This window comes from Ixodes scapularis, unplaced genomic scaffold (genome assembly GCF_016920785.2).
Source record: "Ixodes scapularis isolate PalLabHiFi unplaced genomic scaffold, ASM1692078v2 PGA_scaffold0__279_contigs__length_252992795, whole genome shotgun sequence".
Taxonomy (NCBI): domain Eukaryota; kingdom Metazoa; phylum Arthropoda; class Arachnida; order Ixodida; family Ixodidae; genus Ixodes; species Ixodes scapularis.
The window spans coordinates 25,920,691-25,934,789 of record NW_024609835.1 but is presented as its reverse complement, the minus strand read 5'-3'; the positions used below and the strand labels follow the sequence as shown (position 1 = coordinate 25,934,789).

Genomic DNA, 14,099 nt, shown 5'->3' with positions numbered 1-14,099 from the left:
CGTGTAAGCAATTGAAGGAACAGCGGGGAGATAATACAGCTTTCTTTATTTGAACTAGCCTTCGGTAACTCAAATTAGACCCTTAAGCGTGTTTCACATGCAGCGATTTTGGCCCTAAAGCGGCGCGATTTCAGCCGTCGCGGCGCTCGTGCCGCAGAATTGCTAGTGCTGGCCAGAGCGCCGCAACGTAGAGTGCCTTCATACACACGCGCGCTTTTGCTTGAGTGGTGACATCTCAGCCATTTTTCCGCCCAATCGTTTTTTTTATGCATTTTGAAGTGCGCGCGATCCGGTGTCACTCAGCTCGAGCGCGTAGCTTTGGCTAATGTATAGACGCCATTTTGCCGCCTAAGTCACGCACCGAGTGCGCGAGAGTGTCACGCGCTGGCACACTCAGGTCAACAATGGATGTCCTCACCCTGAGACAGACAGACATGCAGACATGCAGGCACCCTACCGCAACGGCAAAAATCGCGCCGCTCTAGGGCCAAAACCGCTGCATGTGAACTAGGCTTTAAAGAAGTTTTCATTAAACAAGATACGGAATATAAAAAAACACTTCACCGAACGCAACGCCAGAAGGACGTAATAGGATAAATATTAAAATAGAAGAGTTCGCTGCCTCACAAATATGTTAGCTTCTAAGTGCCTATACGAAACCGGATGCATTATTATCGAACTCCACAGCCTTTTCTTTTCTCATTCCGATGGAAGCAAGCTTCAAGAACTCGCGCGTTCTAGAAACGTGTTATGAAATGAGCACACAGCAGCATTTAGGATTTACGAGATTGTAGAAAAATAAAACCCCGTGACGCGATTTTTTTTTTTGCACAGCCTTTCAATTTTCTTTCTTCCGTGCAAGCCGCGACCAGCGCAATACTGGTTCCTATGTCAAGATTCATGGATGCAGCGTTTGTCAAGATTCATGGATGCAGCGTTTGTCAAGATTCATGGATGCAGCGTTTATATTCCTAAGTCTGAGTGGAGAAGAAAAATATGTAAGCGAGGTGTGTGTCAGTTGACGGCACTTAAAAAACAAATGTCATCGATAGCACATTCATTGTCAACAGCGCGTGGCCGAACCGTTTTGACATGAGCCGGTAAGCGTTATTTTTTTTCCGGTTCAGTTCCGGTTCGGGTTCATCGCGATAACAATATAACGGTTCGGGTTCGGGTTCAGTTCCGGAAAAAATACCGGTTCGGTTCCGGTTCGGTTCGGTTCCGGTTCGACACCCTGATATATATATATATGGGCGGTTTCATTTGGATTCAGGCAACGACGTGCAGTCGTATCTTTTATTTTGCCTCAAATGTTTATACTTCGTGGCGCATGTTCTAAGAAGAACAATCCTTCGTATTTTAATGTCCCGACATGTTTAGTTTCCGAGAAAAAAAAAATCTCAAAAGAAGCGGGAAAAAACGACGAGGTTTTGACGATTGTTGTGTGTGGCGTTTTTGAATCACTCCCAATCTCCAAGTATTCAAAAGAGAGCGTTTATATTTCTTTATTGTGATGTATATTCAAATAGGTAAAACGAAATTATAACTAATATTTATTATTCGTCGCTCCAATTTTCGCAAAATCCCCAAACATGCCTCCACGAGCAATTAAGACCTAAACTGCGGATTTTTTTTTTTTTTTTTTTTTAGTTGAGTATTTTTCGTATCGCTTTTAAAATAACACTACGTGTAGAACCATTCATTGCCTTCCAAATTAAGCAAAGTATCTGTCTTTGTCATGTACGAGTACTGAGAAATAAATTATGAAACAGGAATTTTCACTTTTTGTTCAATTTCAGCACGCTGTAGAAAAAAAAAAGCCAATTTTTAATTATTATTTTTTTTTTCTCGCGTCGCGTTCTCTTCGCTCCCTTCTTTTAGCGAGAATACATTCTGTTAGAGGTATTTGAACTGATTTTTAGCTTTAAGCCTTTAAATGTGCTAACGAAGAGCAAGTGCCGATGGTAGGTTTATGGGTTCAATTGACGATTGTCGTGTGTGGCGTTTTTAAATCACTCTCAATCTCAACTTATTGAAAAGAGAACTTCTATATTTTTTTATTGTGATATATATGCAAGTAGGTAAAACTAAATTCCAACTACTATTTATTATTCGTCGCCTCCAATCTTTGTAAAAATCCCCAAACATGCCTCCGCGTACAACTAAAACCCAAACTGCGGATTTTTTTTTTTTTTGAGTCGACTATGTTTATGTCGCTTTTAAAATATTACCAGATATAGAACCTTTCATTGCCTTCCAAATTAAGCAAAGTTTGTGTCTTTATCATGCACGAGTACTGTGAAAAAAATTATGAAACAGAGAAGATTTTGACTTTTCGTTCAATTTCAACACTGTATATATATATATATATATATAATATTTAATTTTCGCGTCGCGTTCTCTTTACACTCTTCTTTTAGCCGGCATACATTCCGTTAGAGGTATATGCACTAGTTTTGAGTCTTAAGCCTCTAAATATGCTAAGAAAGAGCAAATGCCGATGGTGGGTTTATGGGTTATAGGTAGGGTTCCGTGTTTTCGGTATATACCAATAAATACCGATAATTAACCCCTGAGCCGTTTTTTCTAAATCAGTAAAAACCGGAAAACACCGAATTTAAGCTGCGTAAAAATGGCAGCTTTGCTGAAAGATTTCTTTTCTCGTTTGCCCGGAACACAGCCCCACTGCACTGTCCTTGGGGTCGTCCCTTTCTTTTGAAACCATGTTTATTGCCCCGTTCCCTTACCTTTTTTAGCGCAACGGTTTTCAAGTCTTTTGTCCAGGCATAGGTTTCCTGGTATATGGGAGAAAGGAGGAAAGGCAAAGAGGGGCGGGGGGGGGGGGGGGGGGGGGGGAAAGGGGAAGGTGGGAGGGCGATGCCATAGCCTCCTCTATACGGAGAAAGCCTGGCACATCGACGACGGAGCCATAGAGCGCGCGGCCGCAGGAAAAAGGAGAGGAGGAGCGCGGCGAACGGTGACCAATATGGTAGCGCAGAGCAGAAAGGGCAGACCTAGACAGCGAGCGCTTGGGTCGTGAGCGGCCGCTCCCCGAACCACGCTTGTTTTTGTATTTTCGTCACCGTCGTTTTCGTACTCCGGGAGAAACGGGCGCGGCGATTCGAAAGGGCGCAGGGAGAAACGGGAAAGGGTGGACGTTGAGTTTCTCCTCTCCACGATAGCGACAAGAAAAGAGAGAGAGAGAAAAAAAAGATTGTTTCTGCGTTTTGCCGCTCGCTCTTTTGTGGCGCTAGCGGACAAGGTTCTCTCCGCTCCCGTTTCTCCGCCCCTCCTTTCCCATTTACGGCGGCCGTCTTTTCACGCGACGCGCCAGGCTTTCTCCGTATAGAGGAGGCTATGGCGATGCATTCGCACCTTCTGGAGAGCGCACAGCAAGGAATGGCCGGTCTTGTCAAAAGCTACTTTTGATTTTCTTGCCATCCCCGTTTCAAGCGCAAACATGGAGCGTGCGTTTTCTGGACTGCGTTTCCTCAGCCGCAAGGAACGTGCTCCGATGACTGACGAGTCTCTGACAACGTACATGTCATTTTTTTTTTCCAACAAGTTTTGATATCATGCTTCTGAAAACGTCACGCTTTCTGTTATTTTCATATGTATGTGCATTGTGTGACGTGTTTGGTGAGCGTAACATAAACGTGTGTAATGCGAGGTGTGCCGTGGTTTTTTCTAGTAATTATGCAGTCGCTTTGCAACACAAGCCCCGATAATCACCGATTTCTTTTCAGCATTGAAATTAAACACCGATTCTAAGAGAAAAAATAAACACCGAAAAATAACCCCCGAATCCGAAGAAAAATAGATACCGAAAACGCGGAACCCTAGTTATAGGCTTATAGCTGTACATTCTATTCTTCATTTTAAGAATCTAATGGACGTTTAATAAAGAAATCATATAAAAGACATTGATGTCGTTAGGCGTATAGTAACAAGATTGCAATCCTAAACGCCTAAACACTCTATAAAATCGCAACTGCCGAAAGCGGGTTTTCAGACAATTTCCGCCGGTGCCATGATTGGAGAGGCCTCAAGCATCTCCAATCATGGCACCCTATGCGCTACATAACCTATACTATGCTAGAAATGTCAAAGTATAATATTTAAAACATGAGAGTACAATACACTTCCTATTGGAAGCCCAGATTTTTAAATGCGAAATTTTATATTTTAATGCAAAATTATTGTTGATAACACAACAATAATTTTTATTTATATTTGCCACTCTTTATTTTTTACGCTTTTATTTTACTGTGCAAACAACTGAAGGGTTTAAAAAAATTATATTTTTTTTTTATACAGCTGCTGAAACTGAACAAAAAGTGAAAACCTCTGTTTCATAATTTATTCATCAGTACTCGTACATGAATAAGACAATATTTGCATAATGTGGAAGGCAATGAAAGGTTCTACACGTGGTATTATTTTAAAAGCGACACTAAACATAGTCAACTAAAAGAAAATCAGCAGTTTAGATCACAGTTGTTCGCGGAGGCATGTTTGTGGATTTTTTTTACAAAGATTGGACTGACGAATAATAAATAGTTGTTGGAATGTCGTTTTACCGACTTGCATATATATCACAATAAAAAAAATATAGAAGCTCTCTTTTGAGTACTTTGTGATTGAGAGTGATTCAAAACGCCACAAACGACAATCGTCAATTAAACCCATAAGCCCACCATCTGCATTTGCTCTTTTCTTTAGCACATTTAGACTGTATCCTGGCTAAAAGAAGGGTGTAAAAAGAACGCAACGCGTGAAAAAAAAAAAAAATGTTTTTTTACACAGCGTGTTGAAATTGAACAAAAGGTGAAAACCTTTTGTTTTATAATTTATTTCTCAGTACTCGTACATGATAAAGACACAAACATTGCCTAATTTGGAAGGCTATGAAAGGCTCTACACGTGGCATTATTTTAAAAGCAATACTAAACGTAATCGACTAAAAACAAAAACCGCAGTTTAGGTCACAGTTGTTCGCGGAGGCATATTTGGGGATTTTGCAAAAATTGGAGCGACGAATAAAAAATAGTAGTTATGTCGTTTTACCTACTTGCGTATATGTCACAATAAAAAATATAGTGCTTTTTTTTTTTTTTTTTTTAATACTTTGAGATTGACAGTGATTCAAAAACGCCACACACGACAATCGTCAAAACCTCGTCGTTCTCTCCCGCTCCTTTGAGATTTTTTTTTTTTTTTTTTTCCTCAGAAACTAAACCTGTTAGGACACTAAAATAAAAAGGATTGTTCTTCTTGGAACCTGCGCTACGTAATATAAAAATTGGAAGGAAAATAAAAAAAAAATACGACTGCACCTCGTTGTCTGAATCCACATGAAACCGCCCATATACGCGTATATACGCGGATGATTAGATAGTTATCGCGTTCCACCACTGTTAGCTTTGCGCCTGCTTCACGAGTGGTAACTTTGGCGCGCTACCGAGTTTCCCACGAGCTTCAAGTCGTTCTAAAAAGAGTTAATTCAGTGGTTTTCGATGACGCTCTATTTTCACTAACTAAAAGTTAATTAACGAATTTTAGTTAATTACTCATCAAACAGTGACGGTTGTTTGCTCTCAAATGTCCGCCGCGCTCAAGAAACATATCGTGAAAACGGCATTCATGTAGCAGGGAAGACGCTTTTTAAAGAAATGTGTTTCGAATAAAAAAAAATTATATGATTGTTTAGCACGGTATACCGCAAAATGGAAATACGTCAAGAAAGGAGCAGGAGGAAGAGAAGAGGAGGGGAGGAGGAGGAGCAGAGGAAGAGGGGAGGAGCGCGGGAGGAGGAGCATGAGCGGAGGAAGCTTGAGCACGGGGGCTTGAGCACGTGCTGGCATTTTTCAGGGGGTGCTGGGCAATATGCTGAGCCCCCCTGCGTTTGGCTCAAGGCCTACTAAACAATGCCTGCACCCTCCCCCCCCCCCCCTTCCCCTCCCCTCCGTGATCCCATTGTTGCTCAGCTTCGCCAAGCTAAGTGCTTGGCTAAGGGCAAGCACGTGGCTGTTTTTGTTAGGGCTAGTTACCCACCAAGTCACGGCACAGCCACGATTTGATGGCTGTGCCGTGGTTTAATGAAAATCACGAAATTAAAAAAAAAAAAGGGGGAAGTGTAGCAAATTGTCAGTAAACCACGGACGACGTGACAACTCCAAAGAAATGGGGGAAAAAAAAAAAGCCGGCGCTTGCGGCTTGTATAGCAGTCAGGTAAACCTCATCTCTTCCCCTGCTTGATCGTCTTCCTAGGGCCTTCCCATACCGCATTCGCGGGTTGGCCATGGGGGGGAAGGCGCAGCGCACTGTTTTTGTCCACCGTCGGCTTCACAAAAATTTCTAATTTTTTTTTTTTTTTGAAGCTGCGCTTTTTTGTTGTTGTTTCGGCGGTCTGAGCAACCACGAGGTTGGGTAATTGATTCCGTGGGGAGACCCGAAGCGCGAGGCGGGGAGATGGTCTGTGCGAGAAGAAAGCCCTTTTTGAACGAGGGACTGCCTACAGATGTAGCGAGTTGAGGGAATCAAGTATCCCAACTCCCAAGGTAAGAGGCCTTAGCAGGCGACACAGGTTGTCAAGGGAGAGATCGCACTGCAGTCTGTGTGGAAGCACCGCTATCACGGTGGTACTTAGAGACATCAAAGAATCGCGGCCATTCTCGCCTGTATTCCTGCGTCTGGTTTTCAAAGCACCATTCGGTTCTTGGCGAGCCAGCCTGCTATGTTCAGGCGGGCACCATATTATACACCCATAGTGTATAATATGATGTATAACCCTCTTTTCAAAGACGACCATAAAAACATAAAACATGCCAAAATAAAAAAAGGCCATCGCCAGTGAAGGTTTACCACAAAAGGACGACTGCGTTCACCGGTGGTAAACTTTTCAAGAATGCATTGTTATAACTTTTCACAAAATACGGAGCTGCGGACAAGTTTCACACACATTCGTTGACAATGTGATCTTTCTATACTCTGTTTCACCTTATGATGTACCGCAGGAAAGGCTACAAGCGCGAGCTCCATGCTCTAGGGCATATCTCGGCGGCATAAGCTCTCGTGCGTTAAGAGTAGCTCCCAACGCTATGAGCTCGCGCTTCTAGCCTTGTCTGCGGTACAACATAAGGTAAAACGGAGTATAGGTACAGGCGCCCGATTTTCCAGTGCATTTTACATCAACACCGTAGATCAATGCCACCAGCCACCGTTTGATCAGATGTGTCGACATCTCATTGCTTCGTGACAGGAGTTTGGGAAGAACGTATGGATACACGGTGTAGGGATAATGAACGTTCTATAAACAGTAAAATCTTGGCAATGAGTGTTTTTCAATTTTTGTCCCTTGTCCTCCCGTCCTCCCTCCCCCTCCCCCTCCCTCCCTCCCCCTCCCCTCCCCCCCCCCCCCCCCCCCCCTCCCCGTACACTTCCGGGGTCGGGACTTTTGGTAGAGTGGGAGCTCGTGCCGTCACTGCATAGATCGAGCACGTGCCCACTGGGCCCGCTACCCGCAGCGTCAGTCTTGGGTAAAGTACATCTAAAAAGTGCTTGGGGTAAATACTAAGGGTCTGTGGACTCGTCAAACTGCAATGCTGCAGCTTTTTTCCACAGCTCCTTCATCTTTGTACAAGGTGAAAATAAACTGATTTGATTTGATTTAAATGAGAGTTGATGTACTCCAAGTAAAGTAGAAAGTACACCGGGTGCAATGTACTCGAAGTACTATAAATAGAATGTACTTTCAAAGTAAAGTGAAAGTACAAGCACCCCCGATTACCCCAGGGGCAATGCATGTCAGTTAAAAAAGCTATGTATAGGGAAATGAATGGGCATCATGAAAGATTGTTGAAATGTACTTGTACTCTACGTTGAAAGTACATTTCAACAGAATCTTCTATAATGCCCCTTAATTCCCTATAGTGTTTTTTTTTTTTTTACTGACATGCATTGCTTCAGAGTTAACGAGGGTGCATCAATTACTTTCCAGAATGGCAGCGAACATTGGATAAGGTCAAGTGGCCACAGAGTACTTACTTTCAGAAATGGCGTTAAATTCAGAATTCCCTTCGACTTCTGAATTTGGGCGCCGCCTGTACTTTAAACATTCTAGAAGAGAGCATAACGTCAGCTATGTAGCTTCCGCAAGCAATCGTCTTGCGGAGGAGTAAAACAACGACTGCACAGGCAAGTTGGTGATAACTTATCATAACATCACCCCTAAGACTCTGGTGCAGAAAAATTACGAAACTTCCAAGTCGAAGGAAAGGACAACAAAGGAGAATATCTTAAAACATTGAGACATTCTGCTTTGACGTTTTTTTTTTTTCGACTTGTTTTTTTATTTCTCCGCACCACAATCTCAGAAGTTACATTATGATTAATTGTCCCCTCCTAATATTTTAGCCTCCTCGCTCGCACTGACCGAGTGAGAGGCAGGGCAAGTTCTCAAAATTACGGGAAAGCCGCCCCCAGAACAAACGGAACGGTGTCGCCTGCTCACGTTTCTGGTGAGACTGGGATCCCTACCAGTATTTCTTCAGAGCTGATAAAGCATATTTTTGTGATAAAAATTTAACAGGAGGAAATTGGAAAAATGTACTTTAAAGTCGGGAGTTCAACTTTCCCTAAAGACCGAAAAAAAAAAATGCTTTTAGTAAAGTACATGCTCAGAGAACGTACTTACTTCAAGTAAAAGCTATCTAAACCTACTTGAAGTAGTGCTTTAAGCACAATGTACTTTAATAGTTTTTCCCAACACTGCGCAGCGCTGTGGATTGTGGGACTCGCGGGCTGCTCAATCCATGCTTCCAAAGTAACATCATGAGCTCTCACTGGCAACGTACAGCTCTAGCGTACGGTGAACTCATTTACGCCTGCAGCGAATGGCGTAAAATAACCCAACAAAAATAATAATTAGTGACACTGCGAGCACAAGGTCACGTTGCGTGGACCTTCACACTTGAGAAAGAATGCGAGAGAGGGCAAAATAATCTAGATTCTAACCCTTACTGATAAAGTAGCCAACACATGTCAATATTCGGGGCATCTCCGCCACGTGAAATACAAGCTAACCACCGATTCATGATACAGAAAATCATAGCGTCACAATTCCGGACTCGCTTCAGCCCAAATAAGCCGTCGCAGCTGTTGCAGCTGGTCACACAAAGCAGAACATTCCGACGGATGATGTCATCCGCCCCCCACCAACCCAAACATCATGTCGACACAACAATCCCTCGAATGCACACACGTTTCAAAGCCGCTGCTTGCAAATCTGAACTAGTACCAGGGTATGAATATTTGGCCGAGAGCGCTAAACGCGGCCACACACGATTGTCGTTTCCTACTGCAGTACCATGGCACGCACCGCGAGATGCGAACTCTTTGAGCGCCGTGAACACATACAGCCCAGATACAGCCATACGAGCCCAGCTGACAAACGTAGTCTTAATTTTTCCCATACCCGCCTTAGGGAACTACACCTAATATGGTCTGCGTGAGTACTAAAATAGTTGGCGAGTATTGGACGTGACATATTTAAGCATCAGCACCGTAGAAACAAATCAAATTCGCAGGAAATCATAAAATTGCGTACCTTTCTTGGCACACGACGTAGCAGAGCAAATTGCAGAGCAACCAACTTTCCTGTCTATCGGGAACGTGGCGCCACTGATTACCAACTTGCCTCTACTGCTACCAAAAAATTATTTAACAAACGCAAATCGAAACGGCAGGTTTCATCTCAAATATTCGTCAGAAATGATTCAATTTTAATCTTATTAAATAATTATTAGAATGTTACAGCCACTCTGGAAGCGCTGTTTAGATCATTTTTAAAAGTCAGCTTAAAGACAAGCCAAGCCAAGTCAAAAGTGCGTGTTTTCTTTGGCATCGAATTATCGAATGCTTACATCTAAATTTTCTTCCCTTGTGTGTGCGGCAGTGCGATCGCGTAATAGTAACCAAATCACAATAAGGATTCCGTACTGCAACACTCGTTTGTCGGTCCCCCGAAACAAAAGGTGCAATGGCAGACCCGTTCGACAGGGGTTACCCCAAGAAGCGGATTCCGAGGGAGCAGCGGGTTCACGCAACGCCGGCCTACGTGCGCCTGAAAAGTTCGCAGTACCTTCACTTCCAAGATCGCGACCCAGAACCGGAGCCCAGTCAGCAGCAAATCAAGCCCGTGGTGATTTTGTCAAAGCATCCCGACCGGGTAAGATACCGACTCCGGACAGACGGCCGGAACAGCGCTTGATTTCTGTTCTGCTCTCGTTCCGTGAAAACCGGGTCAGACTGCCCGAACAAAAGCAATTTTTCCTGTCATATTCTCAAATAGTAATGCGGCAACCGTTGATGCAAATAAATGGTGAATGGTAAATGGTCGTTCCGAGATGACAGTACCAAAGCCGTACTTTGCAACTTACTTTTTCAGTGGAAACTTAGATGTTTCGAGATCATCTACTCTGGCACAAAAACAAGAATTAAACTTCATTAAAAATAAATAAAAATACATTGCAGCTTGTGCGCCTGTTACAAAGGACTCGCAGCGCTTTCTCTTTTGATAACGTTATCTACGACTCTCGATCTAATTGAATTAAAACATTCGCGTTCGATTGATAGGGCCAACTTAAAGTCAACTGCGACTAGTTAATCGATTTGTTTCGTAGCACAGACCTGTACAAGGGGTGCCGGCTTCTGAAGTCGTGCCGTACATCTCGGTTGCGTCGGCTCAACCACAGCCGGTGTCGGTCACAACTGTGCGTCGAAAATTACTCTAGCCTATCAGAAACCTGTTTCTGAGAGGCGAGCTCGTGTGCTGTTCCGCATGTATCGCGGCCAAGTCGTTTTTTTTTTTTTTTTTGTAGTACATATTGCTTATGTAGCTTGCTTTGTGGAAATCCGAAATTCAGTTTGTTGTGTGCTCAGAGGCGACAATGCATCAGCGGAAACGAAGGAAAGCTTGTTTGAACGAATTCCCTTCAAAACACGCTCCGCGACGCAGGCGGCTGTTTTTTTCTTTTTTTTTGTGTGTGTGTGTGTGTGTGTGTGTGTTTGTGTTTGTTTGTTTGTTTGTTTGTAAGTTGAATTTTTGTTTTTCTCCAAGAAGCCGTGCAAACACGTTTTTTTTTCGTCAGTGTCAGGTTGGCTTGATTCCCATATATGCATTCTGTGTCAGCAGTTATGATCAGCAACCGGAACTGAACCGAAAACCGAAGCGGAACCGTTATTTTTTGACAAACCGGAAATGAACTGCCGAAATCTTTGCCACCGTCTTGGAACTGAACCGGAAAAAGTTATGACGGTAACCGGTTTCAAACGGTCCATGGGAATTTTTTTCTTCTTTTTTTTTAGTATCACAAAGTAAATATTTGAGAATAAAAAATTGGCAGCTGTATTTCTATGCATTGATCAAATCGTGTAAATACAAAATTGCAGGACATGAGAAATTGTGGGTTTTCGTGGCACTTTGGCATTGGCACCATGGTTAATCATGTGTCACGTAGTCACGTGACGTCAAAACGTGCTGTCAAGTAACGTCACGCTACGTGGATCCATGATGTCACTCGACATACTCACGTGACTCACTGCGTCAAGCCGATTTAAATTGAGGGCATCACTTGATTTATTTGCATTGTGGACACCGTGACGTCACATGACATTACGACTTCGCACCGCAAGTCATGTTGCACCTTGACGTACTCGATTGTCTTGAGCCCGAGTTGAGTGCTCAGGTTCATGACAATCAACATCGCCAGGCATTCGCATAATGGCTTGTGTTCAATTAAAGGTGACAATAGCTGAACTTTAGCCATATCTGAAGCTCAGCCCATGTCATGCCCTATGCTTTGCCAACCCCAGTGCATGACAATGATGAACACTGATGGTATATAATAAGCATCAGTTCATGTGTCCTCTTATTTTAATTGCGAGTTGAGGAGGGGCAGCTGTTTATTTATTTACTTTTTCGTGCATCTGCCTTTTGCGTGGAGAGGAAAAGTAATGGGTGTTACAAGTTATCAATGTCAGCAATTAGTTCTTTGCGGTATTTACTGAAAGTACAAAAATCATTGCACGACCCATTTTACACATACACATCCTGAGGCGTCCAAACACATTTTTGTTGTTTCTGAACTGCTTCAGATAGTTAAGTCCCCGAGTATGACTAAATGTGACTTATTAATCTGTCATTACATAAAACTGCAAGTGTGTGGGAAGCATACCTGAAAATAAAGATCCTGGCGGACTCGGAGGGACAGCCGAACGTTGCCAGCGACTCTAAGTCTCACTGAAGTGTCGTTCTCAAGTTCTTCCCCAAACTTCGAGCACCTCCGTATTTTGTTTAAACTTCAGTTTGTAGGTGCAAAGTAAAAGAAAATGGAGGATTACTGTTAACAAGTGACACAAGTATAATTTTGGAATTAGCACCTTCAAACAGAGGAGGGAGTCCCTCAGGAATAAAAAGTATTCCTTGAAAAAGCAATGCAAAAAAAAAAAGAAAAAAAAAAGGAGGGGGAAGGGGGAGTGGGTGAGGAGACAGTTTTGAAAGCATACTGTTTTGTAAGGGTTTTTCTGCCTGCATCTTTAGCAGAGACCAGAAAGCGTGGCCCCGGCAACTACTTTCTTTGCAAAAATAATCTTTCTAGAAAGTGCGTTCGTTTCCGTGGTACCAGACGCTTGCGCCATTCCTCACAACGCTGCACCAAGCAAAAATAATTTGTGTCTCTCAAATACATGGCTCGCACTGAGCGCAAAGCTTCTGCAGCAAGCATTTTACAATATTTGATTTGATTTTCTCAGCGGGAACAAGTAGCAATTACCACTAGCATACAATGCGATGACATAACCAGGAAACAGTTGAGCTTCCTGGTGAAATGCGATGTTCGCAACACTAGCGAAAGTAGATGTCCAATATGTAAAGTTGGGCAGTATTGGCCTCGAGACCCAGATTGAAATTAGAGGAAATGTGCTCTTGTTTATCCAAGGTTTTCTACGAGGCATCTGGTATTCCCACTTTCCACCATGCGGGTGGAGACAGAGCATACACACTAACGGTGCAGAGCGCGGGCAAGGGTACAGAGCACGAGCTCTTAGCAGTTGATTCAGGTGCGCGAGCCCTGCATTGGCACCTCCTATGGCTTCGGCCTCGTGCGCGTAGCATTCATTTTGCTCCTAGTAAGGGTGAAACAAATTGTAGTCCTGCTCTTCACCACACGAGCCATGCCGATTGAATCTCAAGGTGAATATGTTGAACTCTCACGTTGATACATGGCAGCCTAATAAAATGTTAGGGCACATGACTGACAAAGCACAGAGTTGTAAAGTTAGGGCCAAAAAAAAGCTTGCAAACCAAGTGTAACATTTGTTAGTGAGCGCCATTCTGTTTTGGCCCTTTTATTTCATTTTGCCGAGAGCATTCCATGTGAGCACCATTGTGTTTTGTCCTTTTCTTTTATTTCACTGGGCGCAAGGTTGTGTTCTAGGAAGGTTGTTGTCACACGGTTCTTTGTGGTTAATAATTGACAAGATACCATGTCCTTCGTTTTTCATAAAAACTTGTATTTACAAAAAAAAATCAAAGAGTTCATATGCTTATACAAAAAAAGAAAACTTAGTTAAAGAAATGAAAGAAAGGAAAACGCATCAGTCACCATGTCTTTGAATCCCTGTGCAGCAGTGTGTCTTGTGCTGTCGTTGTCGGCCCACGGTTGTGGCTGGAAGTCAGGAGCGGGAGCGGTTGGCTTTTGTCGGCGGCCCCAGAGTTACCGCACCAAGTGCTCGCGCTGTAGGAAGCCGGGGGCAGCGTAGGTTTCTATTCGTTGCCCTCGCTGGAACAGGCTGCTGGTCAGACAGTAGGAGGCCGCCGATTGCCCTGGCCGATGGTGTCGTTCCGCCCTCTGCACGTTCTCCTCGGCCAGTCTTCTTTCACGCCCTTTCTGCACGCACTCCAAAATCCCTCCTTCGTCATCTTCCTTTCTCCCTCTGGGCCGATCCATGGGTTGACTTGCACTTCTTCTTTTCCACATTCGGTCACATCATCACAGTTGTGATTTATTCTAACTCCTCGGCAGCAAGGTCTCGCACGT

The 14,099-nt window shown here is 43.5% G+C and overlaps 2 protein-coding genes across 2 annotated transcripts in view; one reads left to right on the top strand and one right to left on the bottom strand.

Annotated features, from left to right (window-relative positions):
- Positions 1-9,689, bottom strand: part of LOC8036169 (facilitated trehalose transporter Tret1) — a 30,938-nt gene extending 21,249 nt beyond the window's left edge. The window contains exon 1 of the mRNA XM_040210069.2: positions 9,608-9,689. The gene's annotated coding sequence lies outside the window, so the exon portion shown is untranslated. The remainder of the gene's footprint in view (positions 1-9,607) is intronic.
- A 188-nt stretch (positions 9,690-9,877) lies between these two features.
- LOC8033722 (protein SMG9) overlaps positions 9,878-14,099 on the top strand; it is a 59,198-nt gene continuing 54,976 nt past the window's right edge. The window contains exon 1 of the mRNA XM_029988090.4: positions 9,878-10,228. Coding sequence (XP_029843950.1) covers positions 10,040-10,228 — 189 coding nt within the window. The 5' untranslated portion in view covers positions 9,878-10,039. The remainder of the gene's footprint in view (positions 10,229-14,099) is intronic.